General features: G+C 31.5%; 2 protein-coding genes across 3 annotated transcripts in view; one reads left to right on the top strand and one right to left on the bottom strand.

Annotated features, from left to right (window-relative positions):
* The window catches only part of LOC132741041 (probable N-acetylgalactosaminyltransferase 9), a 29,501-nt gene extending 17,636 nt beyond the window's left edge, over positions 1-11,865 (bottom strand). The window contains exons 1-4 of one of the 2 annotated variants that reach the window (XM_060729122.1): positions 11,425-11,865; positions 7,915-8,081; positions 6,235-6,412; positions 177-377 (exon numbers count right to left, since the gene is read on the bottom strand). In XM_060729122.1, coding sequence (XP_060585105.1) covers positions 177-377; positions 6,235-6,412; positions 7,915-8,081; positions 11,425-11,780 — 902 coding nt within the window. In that variant the 5' untranslated portion in view covers positions 11,781-11,865. Of the gene's footprint in view, positions 1-176; positions 378-3,246; positions 3,451-6,234; positions 6,413-7,914; positions 8,082-11,424 lie in introns of both variants that reach the window. The other variant, XM_060729120.1, reaches the window with a different exon arrangement.
* Positions 11,866-17,082: 5,217 nt separating this feature from the next.
* On the top strand, positions 17,083-23,255 carry LOC132741044 (uncharacterized). Its single transcript, XM_060729125.1, has 3 exons — positions 17,083-17,132; positions 20,805-21,006; positions 23,020-23,255. The coding sequence occupies exons 1-3, from the start codon at positions 17,121-17,123 to the stop codon at positions 23,253-23,255; spliced, it is 450 nt and encodes a 149-aa protein (XP_060585108.1). The 5' UTR covers positions 17,083-17,120.
* The last annotated feature ends 348 nt before the right edge of the window (positions 23,256-23,603 follow it).

The raw sequence follows: 23,603 nt of genomic DNA on the forward strand, positions 1-23,603 counted from the left end.
TCCGCGCAGTCTGATCAGGATCCATGCTGTTTGCTTACAAACCCTATAACAAGTAGTGAAACTGACAGCGAACAGCATGGATCCTGATCAGACTGCGCTGATGCGCAGGCTGGAATGGGTTCATGCTGGTCGCAAACCCATTATGTTGTTTTTGTCATGGCACGGCTCATTTATACCTTAATGGGTCAGTATAGCTGCGTGACTCCAGTGCCGAGTGAGGGATATCCTCCCAGGTAAAGTGTAAACTCCATGAAAACCCCCCTGGTTGGTAGCCACCGTTACTTGAATATTCTAACGTGGTGTCTGAGATTAAGTCAACTATCGGGCACACAACACGTGTTCGATCATCCTGTATTCTAGCTAAAATCGGCTCGATCCTTTAATGTAACATGCAACAGGACATAAATCTTTAAATGTAACATGTTACAGAATTGAAATCTAACTGTTAGTAAAGATTGCAATAGTATACATTACAGGCATACTGATTCATGCTGAGAAAGTACTCAGAGTTCTATGGTGTATCAAAACAGACCAATATCCAACTACTAGTATGCTACAGTATACCCAATGAGATACCCACTTCCTTTAAATAAAAGAGTATTTAATGGATGTTTTCGCGAGTTTTCATATAGACATATAGGCAAAATTAAAACTGTTCATTAGAATTTCTTTAAACTTGGCATGTTGTTAGAATATGATAACAGAAACATTTTGAGCGAAAAAAAATTGGGGGTCTCCATTCTCGTTTTTGAGTAATCTGCCCCTGAATCAGAATTTTCTACTTATTTGAGGTCAATTCAAGGGCAAATAACTTATACATACTTAAATGAATTCTTGTTTTTACTTCTGAATTATATTTTCCTTTTTACTGTTGAGTACGATACGATACATTATAACATACAATTCCTTATATCAATTCTGTTAATATATTTTTTTCAATGAAAATAGAGATACTTTAAAAGAGGCCATTTTTAAGAAAAATATGCACAGGTTTAAAGAAGAAAAGGAAGAAAAATTATCCACTCTAAATTCCGTCTTGAAATTTTGCATATCGACTAAAACAAAGTTAAGCTTCATGAAAATAAGAAAAAAAAAATGTATTGTTTTTTTTTCATTGCAAATTATCTGCCCTTGAATTTAACGAAAAAGTCCAATTCAAGGGCAGATAACTCGTAAATAAGAAGGGTCACAGACCCAAATTTTCTTTTGGCTTAAAATGTTTCTGTTATCATTTTCTAACAACATGCCAATTTTTAAGAAATTCTATTGAACAGTTTTAATTTTGCCTATATGTCTATATGAAAACTCACAAAAACGTTCTTAAAATCAAAACAGGTTCATCAGATCTACTCCTCCACCTTTCATAACATAGCCTCTTTCTTTTTACCACTAAAAGCTTAACACCTTGTAGAAACGTAAGGTTGTTTTATTTAATTTAACACTAACCTAATAGGCTTCTCGGTTTGTTTTTTTTGACAAATCTTTAAACAAAATCTAGACTACACCAATTAAGCTCTAAGCCTTTGACTTGTTTAATGACAAAAATTTTATCAAATGCATTCAAATACAACCATATCATTAAATTTTAAAAACAATAAAATAGTATAAGCTAATGTTGGTTGATCGATCAGTGAGTATAACCAGTGAAGTTCCGTAAGCATGAAAGATTCCAAAGTCCCATGCAGGATTCTTGCCCACAAAGATGACAGGCAAGTGATTAGAACCTTAACCATTCGGCCAAAGACGCACCCCCTAGTAACATAGTACATTAATGCATGATTGTCATCAGTTATATAACTCAACAGTAAATTTTAAATTACATGTTCTTTGCTTTTAAAGGTACATTATGGTTAACTCTCAGAATTGAGAATAATCCTTTCTTTTTTTAGTAATGGCAAAAATATATTTATAACTATTTAGATAATGAATTTGGAATGTAATAAAATTATAACCTGAAGTAAGAAGCGCTGAATATGAAATATAAAAAATTATGAAGGAAGCATCTTTTTTTAGGGTTTGATGGGCCTTTTAAATTTTTCATTTAAAGTTTACAGTTAATCTTTATTTTCACATTGAAATCTACTTTTAAGTTTATTTAAAGCCATCTTTTTTTCTGATCTTTTTGTGTTTATGATCAATCAAGCCTTTGGCATTTATATATAACAAGTTGTTGACATACTAATAAATTTTGTTTGTCCTTTTCCATACTTTTAACTAACTTATACCCAATCCATACTTCTGTCTTGATAACATTGTAAAACAAGCATAAATCATGCTCCTACCTCTAAAGTCACCGAATTCCTATGTTGAGGTAATATCAGTATAATAACACAATACAACATAACAAAGTATAATAACACAGTTTCGGTACATAATGTATTATAACATAGTATAATAACAAAATGTAACAGCATGGTGTAATAGAAAGTGTAATATACAAGGATTTATCAGTAATGTACAATATAAAAGAGTGTGATAACAAAGAATAATAACACAGTATAATAACACAGTGAAAAACATAGTACAATAAAAAAAGTGTAACATTATAATATAATAACTCATGTGATAGGAGGATGTAATATCAGTACAATAACACAATAAAATAATACAATATAGTACAATAACAAAGTGTAACAGTATATTGCATAATGAGTAAGTGTAATAGGAGGTTTTATATCAGTATGATAACACAGTGTAATGTAACATAGTATTAAAACATAGAGTAATATTACAGCTTAACAAGACAATATAGCATGGTATATTAACAGACATAAAACCACCAAGATGGTAATAATCCTTAAAGAACATTTTAAAATGAAAAAACAGCAACTTTTGTTTCGTGTCATTATGAATTTATCTTTTGAAAGTGTCAACATTTCACATTAATTTGTTACTTTAACCATCATTATTGCACTATTACATTTTTATATGGACAGGGGAGATAAATCATTTTAGTGCAAACAAATCTGAATATTATCTTGAATCAAGTACTGTCACAGTATAATAGTGTGTAACATTTATACATCAAGTGTCATTTATGGATGTAGAGTTTAAATTCTGATATTTTAAATTAACAGTAAAAAGTATAACATACAAGTCATATACTATAAATTTCATCTACAAAAAAGAAATAGGGATATTATATAAGAGGGCTATTATATGATAAATATAGTACAAAATAAACAAATAGGTAGAATAAAACAGCTAGCTATGAGGTCTTCGCACAGTTACCATGGTAACAAGTACCTAATTGGATCGGTGGAGGATTTACGCCTCTGCTGCTCATGTTGTGGGATAGGGCGCCAGGCAAAATGTAAACTCCACCAAAACCCACCAACTGAGAATGATCCTGTGCCACCATAATCAAGTGTATATTTATCTATATTATCTATCTCTGGGCACAGTATTGCTGTGCGGTCTTCCTGGATCCTAGCTAGAAGAGGTTCAAGCCTGTCCATACAACAATAATATCTCAACTTATACAGAAAGAAACCTGTTTACTTAGTAACCCACAATGAAAATATATAAATATGACTAACAAAAACAAATCAGAAAATAAATAAATTTGCAACTAAAACGTCAATCAAACAGCAGAGAATTTTTAACAATATTGAAATATCAAAATACAATATAAAATATGAATAAAACTTTGGATATATTCAAGCTATTTAATCATTTTACAGTTTGAAATCAATTATGTGAAGAAGAAAAAACATGAAAAAAACCTTAAACAGATGGTGCTCTGATTTTACTTAAGAGATTGTTCTGGCTTTTGGCTTAACAGGAAATTTAATTAATACATTCTTCCAGCAAGATAACAATATGGTTAATTCCTTAAGTAACTAAGTGACTGTAAGCCTCATTATTGATTGAAATGAAGTGCTATCATGGAATTGTTCCATTGTAAATGCATGTGTGCCAGTTCAAAATGTAAGATTACCCGAAAACCCTGCATTTTAAATTATTTCAATTGGTTTCATATAGAAAAAGGCTGCTTTCAGGAGTACAAAAAAGCTGAAATGCCTAAAAACTTGTACCCATGTAAATGCAATATAAGCTTGGACTATTAAAATTGACTTTGCATATTTACATGGAAAGTATAAAACTTTTATACATAAATAATAAAAATATATTAACTGTTATGTATGGTTGCTATATTTGTTTGTTAAATAAAGAAAACAAACAAAACATTTTACACCTTAAGGGAAAATCAATAATTTTTCAAGAGCAATCTAATCTAACTGTTCATTTAACAACAAACTTTATTCGATTCTGCTATTTGATGTGAACTAAATAAAAGCTTAAATTTTCAAGTTACAATAATCAAAATGAAAATGAGAGAAATTGGTAAACATATAACATGTAAATACTCTCAAAGTGAGATTTTTTACTTAAAATTACACAGAAATATTATACATGTACAAGCAAACATTAAGCCTGTATGTTACACCACAGGACCCTGAGAGCTACAGTCTTTATATCTCAGTTTCTATTTTAAACTGAAATTTATTTTACATACCATATATTCTCTGATAAATGCCCCCAGGGGGAGGGGCCTGGGGGTCCAACATTTTCCAAAGTGGGGAGAGGCAAAATTAAAAATCAAAAATCGCCAAAGTAAAAAGTTGTTTACTGTTTTTGTGTAATGTTCCAACGGATTATGTGTTAACATGTGTGCTTATTTCCTTGTTTTGAAATAAACTATTATCTTCTTAGAAACAAAGTATTCTTTTTCAATGTTAAAAAAGGGTAGGGGCATATTATAAGAGAATATGTAGCAATTTAGAAAATATTATATGATAATTTATGTTTATGTTTTAAAGCCATGTAATGTTCTATTGTTTTGTTTGTTTTTGTTTTTTTTTACTAAAGTAATAAAGACTAGGTATTAATTATATTCTGTAAAACATTTCAGTACAATACTCCCTTGTTAAAAAAAATAGCTGTAAATTTATTACAGAGTAATACCCCATGCACTCTACAATGCAAGTATTATTATCTTCCCATTCTTTTGACATTGTTTGTTCGTACAGTGATTTAAAGGCTTAACTTGTACATGGAGATTTTTTATAATGAAAGAAGTCCATGTTCTTAGCAGGATAATCTGATTTGTGATCAAGGCAGAAATAAACTTACATGTATGTATAAAGGACAAAAAGTGTCAGCTTAATCATTGAGCCATTGTGCTGCCCTTTAAAGTTATCACTGTTTCTTAGTTTGTTTTTAAGTCACACCTATACTATGGTGAAGGACGACCTCAGGTGCTACTTTATGAATCATTTAATGAACACAATGTCACCAAAGAAGAACCACCAATCTTTGACATCTAGCCTGAGCTGGATATCTTCCTTACATTAAAGAATCCAAAGTTTATGACAGGACCAAACCTACAGCAATGAGGCTTAAAGATAATAGCTACAAATGCCATCTAAAGCTCATTTGGCACACAGACTAGAAATTGTAGTTCTTCAATTATCTTTATGACTGTATAATGATGACCAAATCTAAAAAAAATAAAAATTCTGGTATTTGAGACTATGTCCAGCGCAGATTACTAGACATAATGATGCAACTTATATTTAGAACCTTAAAACATGTTTGATCAGGATAGGGTGGGATTGTGGGCTTAGTGTTTGGTTTGATTAAATTTACGTCTATCATGCCAATGTTTTATGCACTGAAATACTCATGACCTGTTTGATTTTAAAGACCTTTTATTTGTAGAATGTCATATCTTAACTCTCATTATGCCATATCGTGGAAATTTTGTGGCATATGTTGACATTGTGAAAGATAAGATATTTAAACATTTGGAAACCAATAAAATCAAATATTAGGCCTTTATCATAATGTCCTGTCTGAGTGTTTGGGGTATCTACTCATTTGATAAAAGATAAGACTAAAATCAATAGAAATAATCATTTTGAGGTAGAGTTGACACATAAATTAATCATATAAAATTAATTTCATCTTGTAAAAATTAATACTATACACATAATAAACAATGGCACTTAAATAATAAACTTTATCGCAAAATTTCAAATTTATTTCAACTTTAGATAAAATTCTCTTTACAAACTGGCATGGTATTTGTTTTTTGTTAGTTTTTTTTTTTAGACATTATTGAAAATCTATAATTAAAAGTTTAAAAACCATCAAATCAACTTGCATTGAACCAGTTAAGTCCTATATGTGCTAAGTCATTCATGATAGAAGGAAGGGGGGATAACTCACCAGCCTGGCCCTGCTTCACAATGAGAATCAAGGAAGATGAGGACATCCCCAGTGGCAGCCTTTGCTCCCGCCAGTCGTGCTCGGATCAACCCACTTCTCTCCTTGGTTCGTACAATACGGACAATTCCATCCGGCCAAGTTCTTGCTACATACTTACTTAATTTTTCTCCCAGTCCATCTAAAAGTAATAAAAATAATATTAGTTTGTTGCCTTGAAAATTCTGATTTATAATGTCAACATGATATCCATTTATTCAGCATTATTTAATATACCCATTTTGTGAATAAAATACTGTTTAGTCTAATTGACTAATGAAATATTAAGAGGATTTTTTTCTATTTTTCATGAAATATGGAATATATTTTCAGGAAATAGGATAAAATTCCATATAATAATATTTTCATCATCTGGAAGGAAAAAAATATCCTCATAATATGTAGACAAAACTATACCTATGTGAAAAATCATATTCAAGATTTTCCACTGGTTACTCTTCAATTTGGTTTGCCTCAGGATCAAACCAGTGACTGCTTTAAGATGTATTTTGACTTCCAGCGAAAACAGCATATTAGCAGAGCGCAGGGCCAAGTTAAATAAATATTTATAATACTTGGCCCCACAACCCCAGTTATTTAAAGCGTGTTTAATAAATATTTACTAATCTTTGCCCTGCGTCCCGCTAATAAGCGTGTTTCGTTCCATGCCCGGCAATTTCATTTTGTTAATTCTTGACTTTTTGCTTGGCAGGGTCGCACGGCGAAAACACAAATGGCAAAAATAGGCCACCATTATTACATATTTTACTTTGCAAAAAGCTAACAATAAAGTCTCTTGCTTTTCGCAGGTGTAGACAGGACAGGTTGAATTTATTTATGCCTTTTTTTTCCTTTCTTTGGGGGGAGGGGGTCTTTTTTAAAATAGGAGAAAATATATACTCTGAAATTTTGTGACTGGAGAATGTGTAGTTTTATTAACCATGATATTATAAAGGACAGTCACAGATAATTAAATAATTATGAATACATGTATTTGACAAGCAAACTGAGTGTATACTGACAAAATTGTGTCAGCTGTTTTATCTCAATAAAACCACAATTTTAATGCTTACCAAATAACTATGTCTATATTAGTGTTCATCCTTACTGTTCTATAGAAATTAGAAACATGGACAGAAAAAACGTGATCATTAAATTGTACATGTATAATTAATTAAACTGAACTTCAACATTATAACTGCAACTCTGTTCAAACTGACTTGCTAAATTTCTACACATCTAAGCACATGTACAAACTGCTACTCCACCCACTTAATGATGTTAAATAATTCAAATAACATTTTTATAAAGATGGAATGATGACTGCCTATCCAAAAAAAAACAGGAAATAAATTTCTTAAACTTTCCTACTTGTTTGAATTTTACTCATGAAGTTGAAAGGTATGTGTGTAATAAAACTGTAATCTGCCATCATTTCACCTACAACTGTCACTTCAAATAAAAAAGCATATCAGTCTAACAGGTAATAGTAGTTAGTTTTGATAATTCACCCACACATGTGTCATAAAATCACTTGTTTTATTAAATTATTATTAAATCAATTACAACGAAAACATGCTGGTGTAACATGATAAATGGGGGATAAATGTAAGTACGAGGAGTGTGATAACCGTGGTAACATACCTCTATCACTAAAGTCATCCAACAATATGACCTCATGCAGGTATTCGGGAGGAGATCTGTTAACAACACTGTGGGCTGTACGTAAAAGTGGGGACCAAGCTTCGTTGTGGAAAATTATCACTACACTGGCTTTTGGAAGAACTTTTGGGTATTGAAGACTAAAACACCTGTAAAATATAAACAAAAATTTGCAAAATTAAATTTCAGAGTTGAAGAAGTCTTTGAGATTTTAATTGCAAAAACTGAAAACACATGTCAAAAAACACATCAAAAAGTAACAACATCCTGCCAATGTGTGCTGCATATTAGTTTTTCATGTTTTTCCTTTTACAAAAATGACTTGCAAAAATTTGCAGTTGTACGATAAACTCACTAGCAAATTTCATAATTCACCACCATTTATCTATTAATTGCCGACAGAAATTATAGCCTAACTTATTACTTCCTGTAACACCGCAAGGTCTTCTTAAGTAATAGTGGACACCTCCAGATTATTGATACAAGAAAGTTTCAGAATACTGTATAAGTGGTTAAGTTAGCGATGCGAAAATATTGGCAAATTTTGTAAATTGATAAAATCCTCACGCAAAATATCTGGAATTTTAAAATCACCCATTTTTCAACAACCGGAAATATCCACCTTAAAATACAGTATTAAGAAAAAGTATTGTATTGATTGTTCAAGAAATGTTTAAATATTCAAAATATAAGTGAATAGTAATTATACTATATATATATCCTGAAAAGCTGTTATAAATAACTTTTAGCAGAAGTAAAATCTTGCCAAATCATAAAAGACCTGGAATTCCCACAGTTCAATTTATTATCTTTTCAATAAATTTAAAAATGACACTGACTGGTTGGAAAACAGTTTGTAAATATGTATGAACATACTGAATATAGAAGTGGCAGAATCCATAATTATATCAGTGTGATTTAGTTTCAAGTTTATCTCTCCAACCAGTATGGTTAATTTTTTCAATCTACAATGCAGTTTTTTGAAATATACGGTATATCTAGTTTTTTAGACAATATTTATTTTAGTCTGATTATGCAGGAAGCTATGACCTTATAGATAATAGACGCAGTCTCATATCCATTCCTGGAACCAACCAGTACTGAGCAACGAGTAAAGTTTCTTGCTCAAGGGAAAAAACAGCATTGCCACAAATGGGGTTTCAACCCACACATTTAGCGATCCTTAGATCATGTACTATCTCACTGTAATATAATTTTACCCAAAAACTATAATCAGTTCTCCTTTTTCTTGAGAACAGGTGTTGCCATGGATGCAAATTTACATGTATTTGGATTACCACAGTGTCAACAGGTGCCCAGTATGCTACAGAATTATATATCTAAACCACAGGCACTAGACACAATCAATTTACCTATAAACGCAATTATCTGTTTGTCATATTATACCAAATATGAACTCATAATCCTGAATATGAACTGGAGTCACGAATATGAATATTTTTTCTCTTTTGGGATTTTTTTTCGTCAACAGAGACCATTTTATGTATCATTTACTTGTATCATATGTCTTTGATTAAGAAAAATTGAATTTCTGAATTATGGTTGTAATTTGTAAATAATTGTGAACAGAAAGATACCCGTATATGAACAAGAGCTGTCAGTAGGACAGCAACGCTCGACTATTCTTAGTGCTTGATAGTAAAAAAATGCTTGATACAGTTACCTCCTCCTGTTTACAGGTTGGGGTCATGATGGTGAACAAGTGTGCAAAGTTTCAAAGCCATATGTCAATGGACTTTGAAAATATTTGAACTATTACAAAATCTTTAACATAAATTCTAAGACGAAAAAGGGGCATAATTCTGTCAAAATGCTTGATAGAGTTACCTCCTCCTGTTTACAGGTTGGAGTCATGATGTTGAACAAGTGTGCAAAGTTTCAAAGCCATATGTCAATGGACTTTGAAAATATTTGAACTATTACAAAAACTTTAACGTAAATTCTAAGTTGAAAAAGGGGCATAATTCTGTCAAAATGCTTGATAGAGTTACCTCCTCCTGTTTACAGGTTGGGGTCATGATGTTGAACAAGTGTGCAAAGTTTCAAAGCCATATGTCTATGGACTTTGAAAATATTTGAACTATTAAAAAAACTTTAACGTAAATTCTAAGTCGAAAAAGGGGCATAATTCTGTCAAAATGCTTGATAGAGTTACCTCCTCCTGTCTACAGGTTGGGGTCATGATGGTGAACAAGTGTGCAAAGTTTCAAAGCCATATGTCAATGGACTTTGAAAATATTTGAACTATTACAAAAACTTTAACATAAGTGGTTACGCCGACGCCGACGCTCTGGTGACTGCAATAGCTCTACTTATTCTTATCGAATAGTCGAGCTAAAAAGCATAACAAATATGAACATTATTATTTATGTATAAAATATCTCATAAAAGTGAAAAATAGACACATTTACTTACAGTCATAAATGTCATGGTTTATATTTGCTTAATGAAAATTAGTTAAACGAATATAAATCATGCTAGATCTATATCAAAATAATATATAGTAGTGCTTTGGAATTTATATATAGGCCATACATTTATTATAATGACATACATATTCGGCATCCTCTTCCATATTCAGGGCCGCATATATATTTGCAGCAGTATTTAATCCATTGTATACATAACATTATGTCCTCATCTGACACTTAACTTGAATGAATTTCTTATTTATGATTGATAGAAATTGTACACATAATTCCTAAATAAAGATGCGTAAGGATTTCCGTTTATCGCTTTCATTTTGTCACAGTAATTTACAAACAACACTAATCTACATCTACATTATACTGCTTCAAAATTGTTTACAATTACACTAAGCAGGTATACATTGCATACATTGAATTGAGAGACAACTATGAGATACAAGGGAATCCGGGAACCAGTCCCTAGCTCTTAGAGTATTATATATAGATCCCTTGGTTCTTTTACATGCCCAGTGTATAGCACTGATACATGCGTAGATGATTTCTTACCAGTACTCCTCTAGGTAGGTGGGAAACACTGAAAGTGTCTCTGAAAAATCCCAAGGGTGTTACCAAATATCGAACCCTGGATCTCAGGAGTGACTGTTTTAGGTCCAACCAACTGATAGATATCGAGCTATCGCGCCAGCCCACCTTAATCATAATCAAATAATACTTTATTTTTTTCACTTTTCACATAGCAAATATTCACCATGGTACATTGTTATTATCCTAAGTGTCAATTTTTGACTCTACGCCAAAATTTCATGAAAATAATATTCATATTCGGTATTCTCTTCATCTTCGCGAATATGAATTCATATTCGGTAATTAGTCATACCCCGCAATTATACCACGCGAGTGGTTTGACATATACAGAAGCCAGCGTGTAGGTATCAAATATGCCCCAGGTAAGAACTGAATGCTATGCATAAATGGACATGTGATTCAAAGCCAGCAATCTCATGAAAAAATGTAAATTAAATAATGAATATATTCAATATACCTGCTATCCCTTACATCTCTGACAGATCTTTCTAATGATATTTTATCACTTGCAATGATATTAAACGCCTCTTTATCCATAAGCGAGTCAGCCTTTTCTTTTTCCTTGCCGCTGAGGTGTAATCCTAGCCCTTTTTCTCCAGGTCCTGTTCTACCGGCCTCTGAAGCTTGGTACTTTTCAAAACGTTCTCGTCTAAATTTTAGAACCTCCTCTCCCACTTCATTATTAGATCCGCGAGTAAAATCGTTCACGGATTTGTTGCCAAAGAAAAAGTATAAAACAATTAAAACTAAAGCTATAAATGACAATAATTTCCAAGTTAGGCGATGCCTCCTGAAGAAACGTGGCAAAGACATGTTTTACCCATTCATGCTACCTGCTTTCACTGTCAACCATGGTGTTTACGTTTCCCTTGTGACGTATTAAAGGGAAATCTCCATTTCTAAAAATAGAAAATTTAATCGGTATATTTAAAGCGCGAATAAATTATTATCTGGAATTTGTACTTAAAACACGGAACGGTGAATACAAGATACAAGAAGCTTTAAGTCGGTTTACAAATAATTACAGAAAGAAAAAAAGCTAATAGTTGAGTGTGTCATATTAATACCATGTGAATAAAATAAAAATGTACTTTTTTTATTCAATTACAGTATTGTATCCCTAAACAACCAATATTCAACCAGTTATGCTGTTTTAGCCAATAATAAATGAAAGGTGAAATGATGCTTTAAATTAATTTTAGCTAAATATTAATGCATCTATCAACATTTATTAATTTTATGGTTAGTACATTTTCAAAAAGACTTAATCTTGCTTAGAAAACAAAACAAAAACAGTATGACCAAGGAGTATTTTAACCTAAAGATATGTCAGTGCTACTAAAAATGTAGAAAATACAATAATACAAAAAAGAGCCAGTCAAAATACAATATCCTATGTATAGAGATAAAGAAATATGTTTATTTATGTAGGAGAAAAAATATTTTACCAAATATAGATGGAATAGTTAGAAGTTTTAAATTAGCCTCTTCAATTATTGATGCATGTGCAACAAATACAAAAGATAACATAATGAATTGGACAATTGTTCAAAAAATCATTTAATTCATTTTAAAGTAAAGTAAATTTATAATTAATTAATATTCAGCCATTGCTTTTTGTTAAAAGTTTGAGTATAAGAAACAACTACGTAATGTTTTCTCTGTCTAATGTATGAGCTACCTTTCCTTTTTTCTCTTCTTTTATTTCCCTTGTGATTTTGTTTGTATATTATGTTGTGTATGTACATGTGTATATATTAATGTGGAAATGTGAAGTTGTGATAAATACTCAATGACAATAATTGTTACTTAATCAACAAATATTTGATACATGTATATATAATATGATAAATAACATCTTTGCAAGGTATGGAGGGGATGCCCTCAACCCCCACATATCCATGACGAGAGAAATAGAGAACTTTATCTTTAAAAAAAAATGTAGAAAATTTCACAACCGTCTATTCAACAATTTTTAACAATTTTTTTTTCAAGATTTTAAAAAAACTTACAATAGATATTATAGCATATGTAATAGAAATCAGATTGCCGAGTGTTTTGATGTTCTTTCTCTTTTGTATCGTAGTCAAAAATATAATCACGTTCCCTGATGTCATAATACAAAACCCCAGAAAAAAGTAACCAATAAACGAGCATCTGAATATGATATTTCCATCGCTATCCCTTTCTCTGTCGTCACAATATGTAAACTCCAGGCAAAATGAACCAATCAATAAACCTGTGCACAAAAGGGGCATTTAAAGGTATCACTTCTTAGTTATCTTTTTGGGGTGCAAAATGATAAATGCATCCAACCATCACAGCCATTTTATCCACCATTTTATGATATTACCAAATATGGAAACATGTCCAGATCTGCCAGCTGGTATCACTTACAAAAATCTGTTCTAAAAGTCATCACTTAAAAGACTTAATTACAAATTATGATTTATAAGTAAGGACCCTATGTAAAGTCTGATGAATATTTAGTGGTAGATCATATAAATAATTATTTTAAATACACGTAAGGCTTGAGGTAAATGGTAAAACTAAGTAGCCATTTTTTTATAAAAAGTTTAGCTTTCTTCTAAAACTTTTTATCACTATTTTAATCAATTGACTATTTTGATATTTTAAAAGTTGGATAATTTACATTTTTTAACTTAAAACAAACAGTTTCTTAATGTTTTTCTGATAACATCTGACATTTATTCAAGCATTTCTGTAGGAGTTGAAGTTAATACAACGGGTGACTTTATGTAATTTTCTATAACATGACATCAACGCTGCAGATTTTAGAATGTGTTTGAATTTAGGTTGTGATTGAAAAATGGTTGTTCCGGGATATGCCTGATTATATATATTTATTGTTTTTATCTAACATAAATAAAATGAAACATACTATTGTAATTTTTCAGAATTGTATATTTATGTATAATAGTAATAAATAAATTTAATAGATGATCTGTGTTAAAAAATTATTGTAACCAAAGTGACAAACATTCATTTTTTGGGAAAACATCTTATTTTTTTTTGTTACGATATCGAACAAAATAAGTAGTTCTACCACATATGGTTTCAGATGTAAACATAAAGAGAGAGAGATGTAAAACGAATGTTCATATAATTGACATCCAAAAGAAAAATAAGTCTGTTTCGGTACAACTATGATTGGAAATATGTCTGACAATCATTTTTTATTTAAATATGCCAACTGATGTACAATTTTAAACAAATGCGACTGAATGTCAACAGGTTGGCATTTCGTAAATTGACAAAAAGTCTAGTTCTACTGATTTTTTTAATTTTGAATTATTTTGTTTTGCGAGTTCTTCTTCTTTTTTCGATATGGCGTGTCTTTCACGAACCATTGCTTTGTTAGCTTCTCTCATTTCCACACAGACATTTATTTGCCCAGTTTCTTTTGTTGCGGAAATAATATGTAAAACAAATACCTTTTAAATATTTTTTTCTTATCTAATAATTTCATATTCAACTTTTGTTAGAATTATTTTGTTTTTCTACATTTTAAATTTCTATCAATGTGGACTCATTGAATCTCAGGAAAGGCTAAATCTTGCAAGCTGGTAACGGCCAGTCTTGAAGATTATACTACTAAGGAGATGTTATGACAATCTCTTAGTAGGTCTTTATGGAGAATATTATATTTGAATGATTATAAGTGTATTTGCAAGTTGAATAACAGAGCAGTTTGATTTGATGACTTATGAAAGTCACACATTGATAATTTGTTTATATGTGCTTTGTGAATTTGATATGTATTTCAAGTGATCCATGGTACACGTATACCTAAATACATTCTTTAACCTGAACTTTGCTTTTGTCTTTTATAAATGAAAACTTATAATTAATAAATATTTTCTTCTTTTGTTTTGAATCAATGTTCATTACTACAAATACGTTTTCCAATTTTGAAAGAAACGTGTCCCGTCTTATTCATACATGTTATCATATCATGATGGAGATTAAATTTTAAAAATGGTTCTTAATCCGGCTATATTAAATAAAAACAATTGTCCGACACAGTTTTGTTTTTCGCCTTATGGCGTCAAATTTGCAGTGGCCATATATATATTGCTCTATGCTTCAAATTTATTAAATGTGAATTCACATATCTCTTTTTTAGTTATTTATGTATGCCACTTTTCATCACTCATAACTGGTAATGTTATATCTTGATAGATATAATAACAATAGATGACAGTTTATACTTTTAATAAGCTCTCGCTGACCACACCCTATATTACAATATAGGCCTGACAGCTTTATGCTCTACCAAAAAGAATTCAGTATTTACTCAACAAAGCATAATAACTTCATATTCATCACCATCTTCAGTAATCGCCTCACTCTTCATATAGAGCATAATCGCGATGAAACAAAAACTTTGTACATAGTTTAAGTAAATGAATATTTTATTTATGAGTCATATGAAGAAAAAAGAATATTGTTTGTGTTGATGTACGGTTTTCAGTAATCGCCTCTCTCTTCATATAGAGCATAATCGCGATGAAACAAAAATTATGTACATAGTTTAAATCAATAAGTCAATGAATATTTTTTATGAGTCATATGAAGAAAAAAGAATATAGTTTGTGTTGATGTAAGGTTTTCTGAACCTAAAGGGTATTTGAAAATTAATTTCAGGCCCCCAAATGATAAATAATGCCATTTCGCGAAAAGGTACTCATTTCGTGATTAACAATGCAGAGCAATAACCAATCGGTGAGAAGCTTTCAAACGAGCGGTAAATACGACAAGTTTGCTTCTTTAAAAAGAAGCATGCGAGAGGTATTTTTGCTGCTGTGGTAGATTTGTTTAATTCGAAAATATTTGGGGATATTATATGGCATAAAAGACACAATGGATGGTTATAAATTACAATTATTAAACAAAATAGAATTTATTATATATATTGCAATGAAAGTTTGTTTTACACTTCATCTTTTTTAATGTTTTAAAAAAATTATATGCCGGAGAAATGGATTTTTTTTCTTGGCGCATAAGGGAAACTTTTTCTACAAAAAAAATGTAAAACTACTTAATGTAAATTAAATGATACATATCATTTACATTTCTATTTTAAATTCAGTTCCCTTTGTAGAAAAAGTATATATACATGTTAAAAGTAGTATCAAAATAAAAGTTTCTAGTAAAGTTCAATAAGCAAATTTTCGGTCACTGTTTTGTTAAATATAATGAAATATTTCCTCTACATTTTCCAAAACGGGTATAATGTATGTTAATCAAACAATTTCAAGTCCAGGGTTTACATAAAAAATGTTAATATCATTTTATTGAAATAAACAGTATACAGTGTTATGTACTGTTGGAATAAACAGTATATAAAGCTGCATGCCTCCATGCACAATTATTATTAATATTAGAAGAAAATAAAACTTGAGGTAAAATTTGTGCCATTTGCGCCAAAAAAATTCCCTTTGCGTTATTCAGACATACCGGTTCAATACACGGTTCATTCGGTCATATAATAGTGTTTGTTTGTTTCATTTCACGCCTTTTCCCAACAGTATTTCAGTCATATAGGCGGGTAGTTTCCTCATCATCGTTCCTGGAGAGTTACACCAGTACTAGACAACCTTTCTCCGCGCTAAATTACCAAAGCATCTCCTGGGGATCGAACCCACGCCAGAGAGGTAACTGGATTAGAAGTCATCGACTCTAACCCCTCGACCACGGAGGCGGTATATATAATGCTTGTTGATATTGTAGCTATCATGTTCACTGTTACTATTTATCGGAGCATAAAATAGTAAAACGTTATTCAGAAAACAATACGGTAATCGATTTATAAAGTTTAAAAGATTAAACGGAATGAAACATTCACGTAGTGCTAAGTAACGTAAATGATATTTTCCGATTTTTCTATGTACCGATTTTTTTCACTTCGATGTTAATTTTTCGTTTAAGTTAAGCCGTATTTTGAAACGGGGCATGCGCAAAACAATTTTTGTAGACTGCTCCTAATGATTTTACGCTTAAAATGAGATTCATTCACTACAATCAGATACGCAAAAATGGATGCCGCCAGCAATCAGTCTGAACACTATGGAGAGGTCTGATGACCTCTCCAATAATGCTGTCAAGTTAATTTGAATTGTCAGCAAAACAATGAAACAAAAGGTAAAATTATCCATCTGTAAATTGTTTCAAATGTGAGGATTTAAAAAAATATGAAAAAGTACAATTTCTTCATAATGAATTTAGTGACATCACTGGATACACTGTTAGAAATATATCATCATGAAGTTTCGTACTCAATAATAATCGAAACAGAAAACGCGCTGTGCATATACTTTTATAATGCCAAAATATCGCATAATTTTCCCCAAGAAAAAGGCTGAAGCCCCTTCCCCAAAAATGGTGTTTTGGCCTTGCTTGATAATATAATTTCAACACATTATGAGTTTTCCGTCTTCATTCCTCCATGGGCACCTAAAGGTGAACACACACTGGTTTGCATTTTGGAATTGCCTTTTAATTTCATGAATTTTGGCATCATTTCCCCCTAAATATGTATGTCGGTCAAAAGCTGTATGTCTTTCAGAAATTAATTAACCTCAGGGCTCTCGATTGACACGGGGATCCGGGTTTTGACTCGTGAAAATCAGGAAATGCACAAATTTGACACGTGATAAAATCTGCTCAAGAGTCAATTTGCCACGTGGGATTTTCAGCTATGCAATAATAATTACCTTAAATCCACACCTAATTACCTATCAAATCCTACACATGTTCAAATCACACTAAAAAAATGTCACCGTGTGTAATACACAGCATTGTTTATAGCCTGTGCACTGAAGCGCGACATCATTGGATGCAATTTGACAGCGCTAAAAATAGCTCTACACAACTGATAAGAATTACATACTTGAGGTGTCAATTATTGATTGCTTTTAAAGGTTTATAATACGTCTTTGATTTACTTGGAGTGCCTGTACATTTGTTATTTTCCAGTGCATTTTGGTATTTGGTATTTAAAATAGCATACCAGTAAAGATATTTCTTTATATTTTAAACTTTTAATCAGAAAAGCTGCTGCTTAATTTATTCTTTCACAGTAAAGATGCTATTCATTTTTTTTATTTGTTTGTTTTTTGTTGTCTTTTTTTTCTTCTTTTTTTTTTGGGGGGGGGGGGGGTATATATACATTATAACAAGGCATTTTTTCCATGTTAAATATTATCAATTTAGACTTTAGAATCTACACAAAATGACCTCCAATACAGTAATTATTGTAACATAAAAATGATTCATGTAGTCAAATGACACTAGAAAACAATTATTTGACTCATGAAAATTTTGGCCAAAGAGTCTTTGACTCGTGAAATTCTGACCCTACTGAGAGCCCTGAACCTTTAACAGGCTGGTGAAAATTCTTGATGGACTCATAAAAAAATCATATTACTAGAAAAGAAATAAAGATATTTCTTTTAAACTTTGTTTCTTTATTGAGAATAATATTTGACATAAACAGAAAGAAAATATTTGGCTACAGTCACTTTTGTGAGATTTATTTCCCTTTTTTCATGTTTTTATAACACATAATTTTTGAAATCCTTAAAATGTATTTTACAGGTTCATATACTTAGTACGGTACATGTTTATATGTGTTATTGTTTGTCCTATTAAATGTCCTATAGCTTTAATTTTCATCATACTTTTCATTCATCCCCATATTGATCATATACTAACCACCATTACGGGCCTCTCTTTCTAACTTTCTACTTCATTGATTCACTACACTACGCATGCGCACTATTTTGTAAGATTTTGATGGCAAGAGCCGCGATTTTCGAATGCTAATAAAATTATTTGTAAGCGCATAATTTGTGTATTTACAGGTAAACTGGTAGATTGTTTTGATGCTCTGATTCATTCTTTCCATTTTGTCATTCATCATTTTCATTGATATTTTGTATTTTGCACTATTTTGTAAGATTTTGATGGCGAGAGCCGCGATTTTCTAATGCTAATAAAATTATTTGAAAGCGCATAATTTGTGTATTTACAGACCCTCTGTCCAGGTCCCAAGTACTTTAACCCACAGCGTCCATCAGAAACCCCCTTATCTTTTGGACTGCGACAATTGGCGCCCAACGTGGGGCCGTGACTGAATATGCTCAGAGTTTAATTTACATTGCTCTGTAACTCTGTGAAATTCGAGGACGAATTTCAATAAAGCAGGGGAGTATGTCACGGTTCAGAACTGTTCACTATTAAGGGGAGAAGATGTGTAAGCGGCCGGATAGCTCAGTCGGTAGAGCCGCGGAACGGTATTCCGGGTTCGAGTCCCGGTCAGGTTTCACATTTTTCTCACCCTGTGACATTTGGCGCCCAACGTGGGGCCGTGACTGCCTCTAGCTCAGAGTTCAATTAGCATTGCTCTGTAGCTCTGTGAAATTCGAGGACGAATTTCAATATTGTGGTGAAGTATGCCACGGTTCAGAACTGTTCATTAATTAGGGGAGAAGATGTGTAAGCGGCCGGATAGCTCAGTCGGTAGAGCCGCGGAACGGTAATCCGAGGGTCCCGGATTCGAGTCCCGGTCAAGGCTGCACACTTTTCTCACCCTGTGACATTTGGCGCCCAACGTGGGGCCGTGACTGAATATGCTCAGAGTTTTAATTTACATTGCTCTGTAACTCTGTGAAATTCGAGGGACAAATTTCAATAAAGCAGGGGAGTATGTCACAGTTCAGAACTGTTCACTATTAAGGGGAAAGATGTGTAAGCGGCCGATAGCTCAGTCGGTAGAGCCGCGGAACGGTATTCCGGGGTCCCGGGTTCGAGTCCCGGTCAGGCTGCACATTTTTCTCACCCTGTGACACATAGGCAAACTGTAAAACAAAATATGTTAAATAACTTCTTTTATACTCATTGCGCCAACACCTGTCCGCATACACTTCATTCAAAGTATAATGTTCGGTGTCAAAGAATTGTCAAAATATAAATGCCAGAAACAGAATATTTAATCATAAAGGTATTGGCGCAATAATCAAGAGCAAAATGAAGTTGTTGGACACATTTCTATTTAGAATTTTACATTACAATATAATTTTTATGAACTTCAAATATTTTGTTTCTAGAAAATGGAAAAAAGGGAAATAATTCTAAGAAAATAAAAGATAACCAAAATATTATGATTTTGATTTTTATCATATATCAACGCTGAATAAACAAAATGAGTGACAAAGAAACATAAATATTATTTTTCTAGAAATATGATATTTTATGTCTAAGCCCAATTGATAGCCTGTTTAATCAAGAAAGTAACTGTAGTTTTCGTTAGCTGATGTAAATTTTGTGTTAATTACAATATTATTAAAAATATTATGTTATAATCTAACTACCGCTGGTAATTGACCTACATATGTCATTAAAGTAATGTCAAGTCAATTTAAGTCTATGATATTCATTATTGCTATTTATTTTATAAAATTAATGCTGTAAAACTGTGTATCTAGGCTAGTTGTACGTGACTCACATATGCTGGCTTGAACTTTTGCCCAGCAATACAAGCCTTCTGTTAATACTGCATGCTCATGAAATTAACATTTCCCATAGGGAACATTCTAGAAGAATTGTCCTATATTCTATCTTTCTGTAACTAGTCAAATTCTTCATGCCCTCAAATCAAAATAATGATTCACAACAAAAAATGTTATTTTATATCTTATATAAACCTAACATTATTCATTTAAAAAAATGTTAATAATTTAAATTTAAGTTTGTATATGGCTATTATAACATAATTTTGTTTATCTGATTAATATAATTATGATTTTATTGCAGGATACAAGTGGTGGTGGAGACAGCTTACCTAGTGTTGGCATGACAACTCCTGTAGGTAAACATGTTGAGGCTGCAACAGATGTGGAGGTGACTGGGGTAGGGAAAGGAAAGAAACTAGGCATTAAAAGAGTCAAGAAGAAGCCAGACATGAATATCTCGAAGGGCAAACTAAAATCAGTTACAACACCAAAAAACTTTAGTTGTATGTTGTTTCATTTTAATTGTACCCAAATTAAGCTGCTTATTTTATTTGTCAGTTAGTTTGCAGTGACTGTGTTTTACGTCAGTTTTGGTACAATTTGTAAAATGTCTTAATTGAGACAGGGTCTTCAATTAATGAAATCAGGCACCCTCCTGCAAGTACAGGTACTGTTCCCTGGAACATCCCCCAAAACAGAGAGAGAACCTATGAGAGAAATCAGGAGTAAATATTATTTTGCCAGACATTTAGGTTTTTGAGAAATCTGATCTTGTAAGGCAGAGGTTTATGTTTACTAACAAATTGACACCGGTACTAGTCAGCATGTTCCCCTCAGTAAATAGCCAAGTTTTTTCCCCAAAAAATTCTATTTTCCCTTCTATAAACTAGATCAGATTAGATATTTATATGGCTTAAATGATGTTTTTTTTTACCATATTAAACAGTACTATTTCTGGAAATCAAATACTATCAAAATATCATCGTTTTTATGGTTATTTTTTTTAGTAAAGTAAGATCTTTTGTATTTCTAATTATGAAAATGACTTGTATGGAGCAAAAGTATGTCATAGATACACTATTATAGTAATTTATACCTATATATGTATTTATTTCATGCAAAAAATGAAGTGTAAAAATAATTCACCACCATACATATTAAGATGTTGTACTGCAAATAATAATATTTTGCATGATGATAAAGTTTTTAAGGGGAAAAAGATATAGTTGTTACTGACTCTAGCTACTATATAGTTTAGTATCTTGTATGAGTAACATGAATTTTCTGTTAACGTCATAATTTCCACCAAATTGACCTTTTTCGTATGTTTTTTCTGCTCCCTAGCAACGTCCATCGTCTCCCCTTTTCCTAAAAAAAACCCCTGTAAGTTGTGTGACCACATATTATAGTGTTTAGGGTATGCATTCTAGTAAAAGGATTAGGCCAAGGCCATCCTTAAAAAAATGTTTGTTTGCAGTAACCCAACCAAGTTTTTTCAAGGTGGGTAGGTAGGTCGATTTCTTTTTTTTCTTTTCTTTTTATTTAACTGTACTCCCAAATAAACATGGAATTTCAATATGCTGGACAATATATGCTTTGATAATCTGGTAACAATTAATAAATAGAAAACTGAATTCTAATTTAATAAGACCTACATTTTATTTCTTCTATTAACCTTTAAAAGAACGAAAAAAAAGAACAAGGCATAATTTTCTGATTAAAAAAAAAAAAATTGTCCAGACCATGAAAAAAAAAATTTGAGTAGGGGCAAATTTTGTGAGTCGGTCGCGTTACTGCAAACGAATATTATTTTAAGGATGGCCCAAAATTAAAAAAAAACACTGCTGTAGGAAGACAGGGGCTAAATATTCTGGAAAAAACCCATAAAACGCTTGTTTGCTACATGTATGACTTACATATTGGTATTTATAGAGCTGTTAATAATACTTTTAGAGATAATATTGATGTGTCTTCCATATTTTTCTGTTTCACATTTGAAAAAAAAGTTGATAACTGACTAATTAGATAAGAAGAAAGTAAAAATATGAAAATTTACTGTAAACATATACAGAAGCAGGTGTGTGGAAATATTTTATAGCAGTGTTGACAAAAACTAGTCCGGGGCATTTATGAACAAGTCACGCCATAATTGTATGAAAACTGAACAGGTTTTTTAATAAAACCATTTAAACAGGTATGAAAGTGAATTATAGACAAGTAATTTTAGGTAATTATCACTATATCAGTGACTCAGTATATTGGCATAATTTGTCATCAAGTATCAATATATTGCCGATATGCTTTGCACTGAATCAATGACAGTTCTAGATATTTATAATAATGTTATAATTTGAATGCTATATAACATTTTTTGCTGCAGTGATATTATAAATTCTAAATCTTATTGTTTATATTATTTACCTTTTATAAACATATGTTCATAATTTATATATTTGACATAACTTTAATTATACATTAGTGAGTTATACGTATTATTATTTGTTTATTGTTTACAGTTCTTAACATGTCGGTGCAGAAACAAACATTGCGAGCAAACAACCGTGCCCTTGCCCAAAATTTAGCCAAAGCTCGACAAGAGATCAGGCGTCTTAACACGGAAGCACAAACCCTTCGTTCTAGCAATCAGGAATATATTGTAGAGTTAAATAGACTTAAGCGTCTTGTAGGGATCAAAGATGAACAGATACAAGTTGAAGTTCAGCAACGAATACAGGTAAAACTTACCATATAAATTGGGGTGTGCAAATTTTTTTTAAAAAAAATAAGGGTCGAATTTCCATTTTTTTTACAGTCCCAACAATGGTTTTTTTTGCATTTTAGGGATTTATTTGGGAAATTTAAAAGGGTTTAAAATTAATTTCCCCCAAATTTATTTTGGGGCCCCCAGATCAGTTACAAATCAAAAATATTAATCTCCTTCCAAAGTTAACATCATGTCACACTCATTTAATTTTTAAGAAATGATTTTCTCCAAAAATTTTTGCCCAGCTGAAGCTTGGCCCCTTAAATTAAAAATTTTTAAAAACTTTAATCTGGGGAGATTTTAAAGGGCTCCCGGGTTTATCTAAAATTTTTGAAA

The sequence above is a fragment of the Ruditapes philippinarum genome, unplaced genomic scaffold (assembly GCF_026571515.1).
Source record: "Ruditapes philippinarum isolate M1 unplaced genomic scaffold, ASM2657151v2 ctg2942_1_1_1_1, whole genome shotgun sequence".
Lineage (NCBI taxonomy): Eukaryota > Metazoa > Mollusca > Bivalvia > Venerida > Veneridae > Ruditapes > Ruditapes philippinarum.

Coding starts and splice junctions, on each gene's coding strand:
- LOC132741044 (XM_060729125.1), top strand. Junction 21,007..23,019: donor AACACCAAAAAACTTTAGTT/GTATGTTGTTTC, acceptor TATTGTTTACAG/TTCTTAACATGTCGGTGCAG.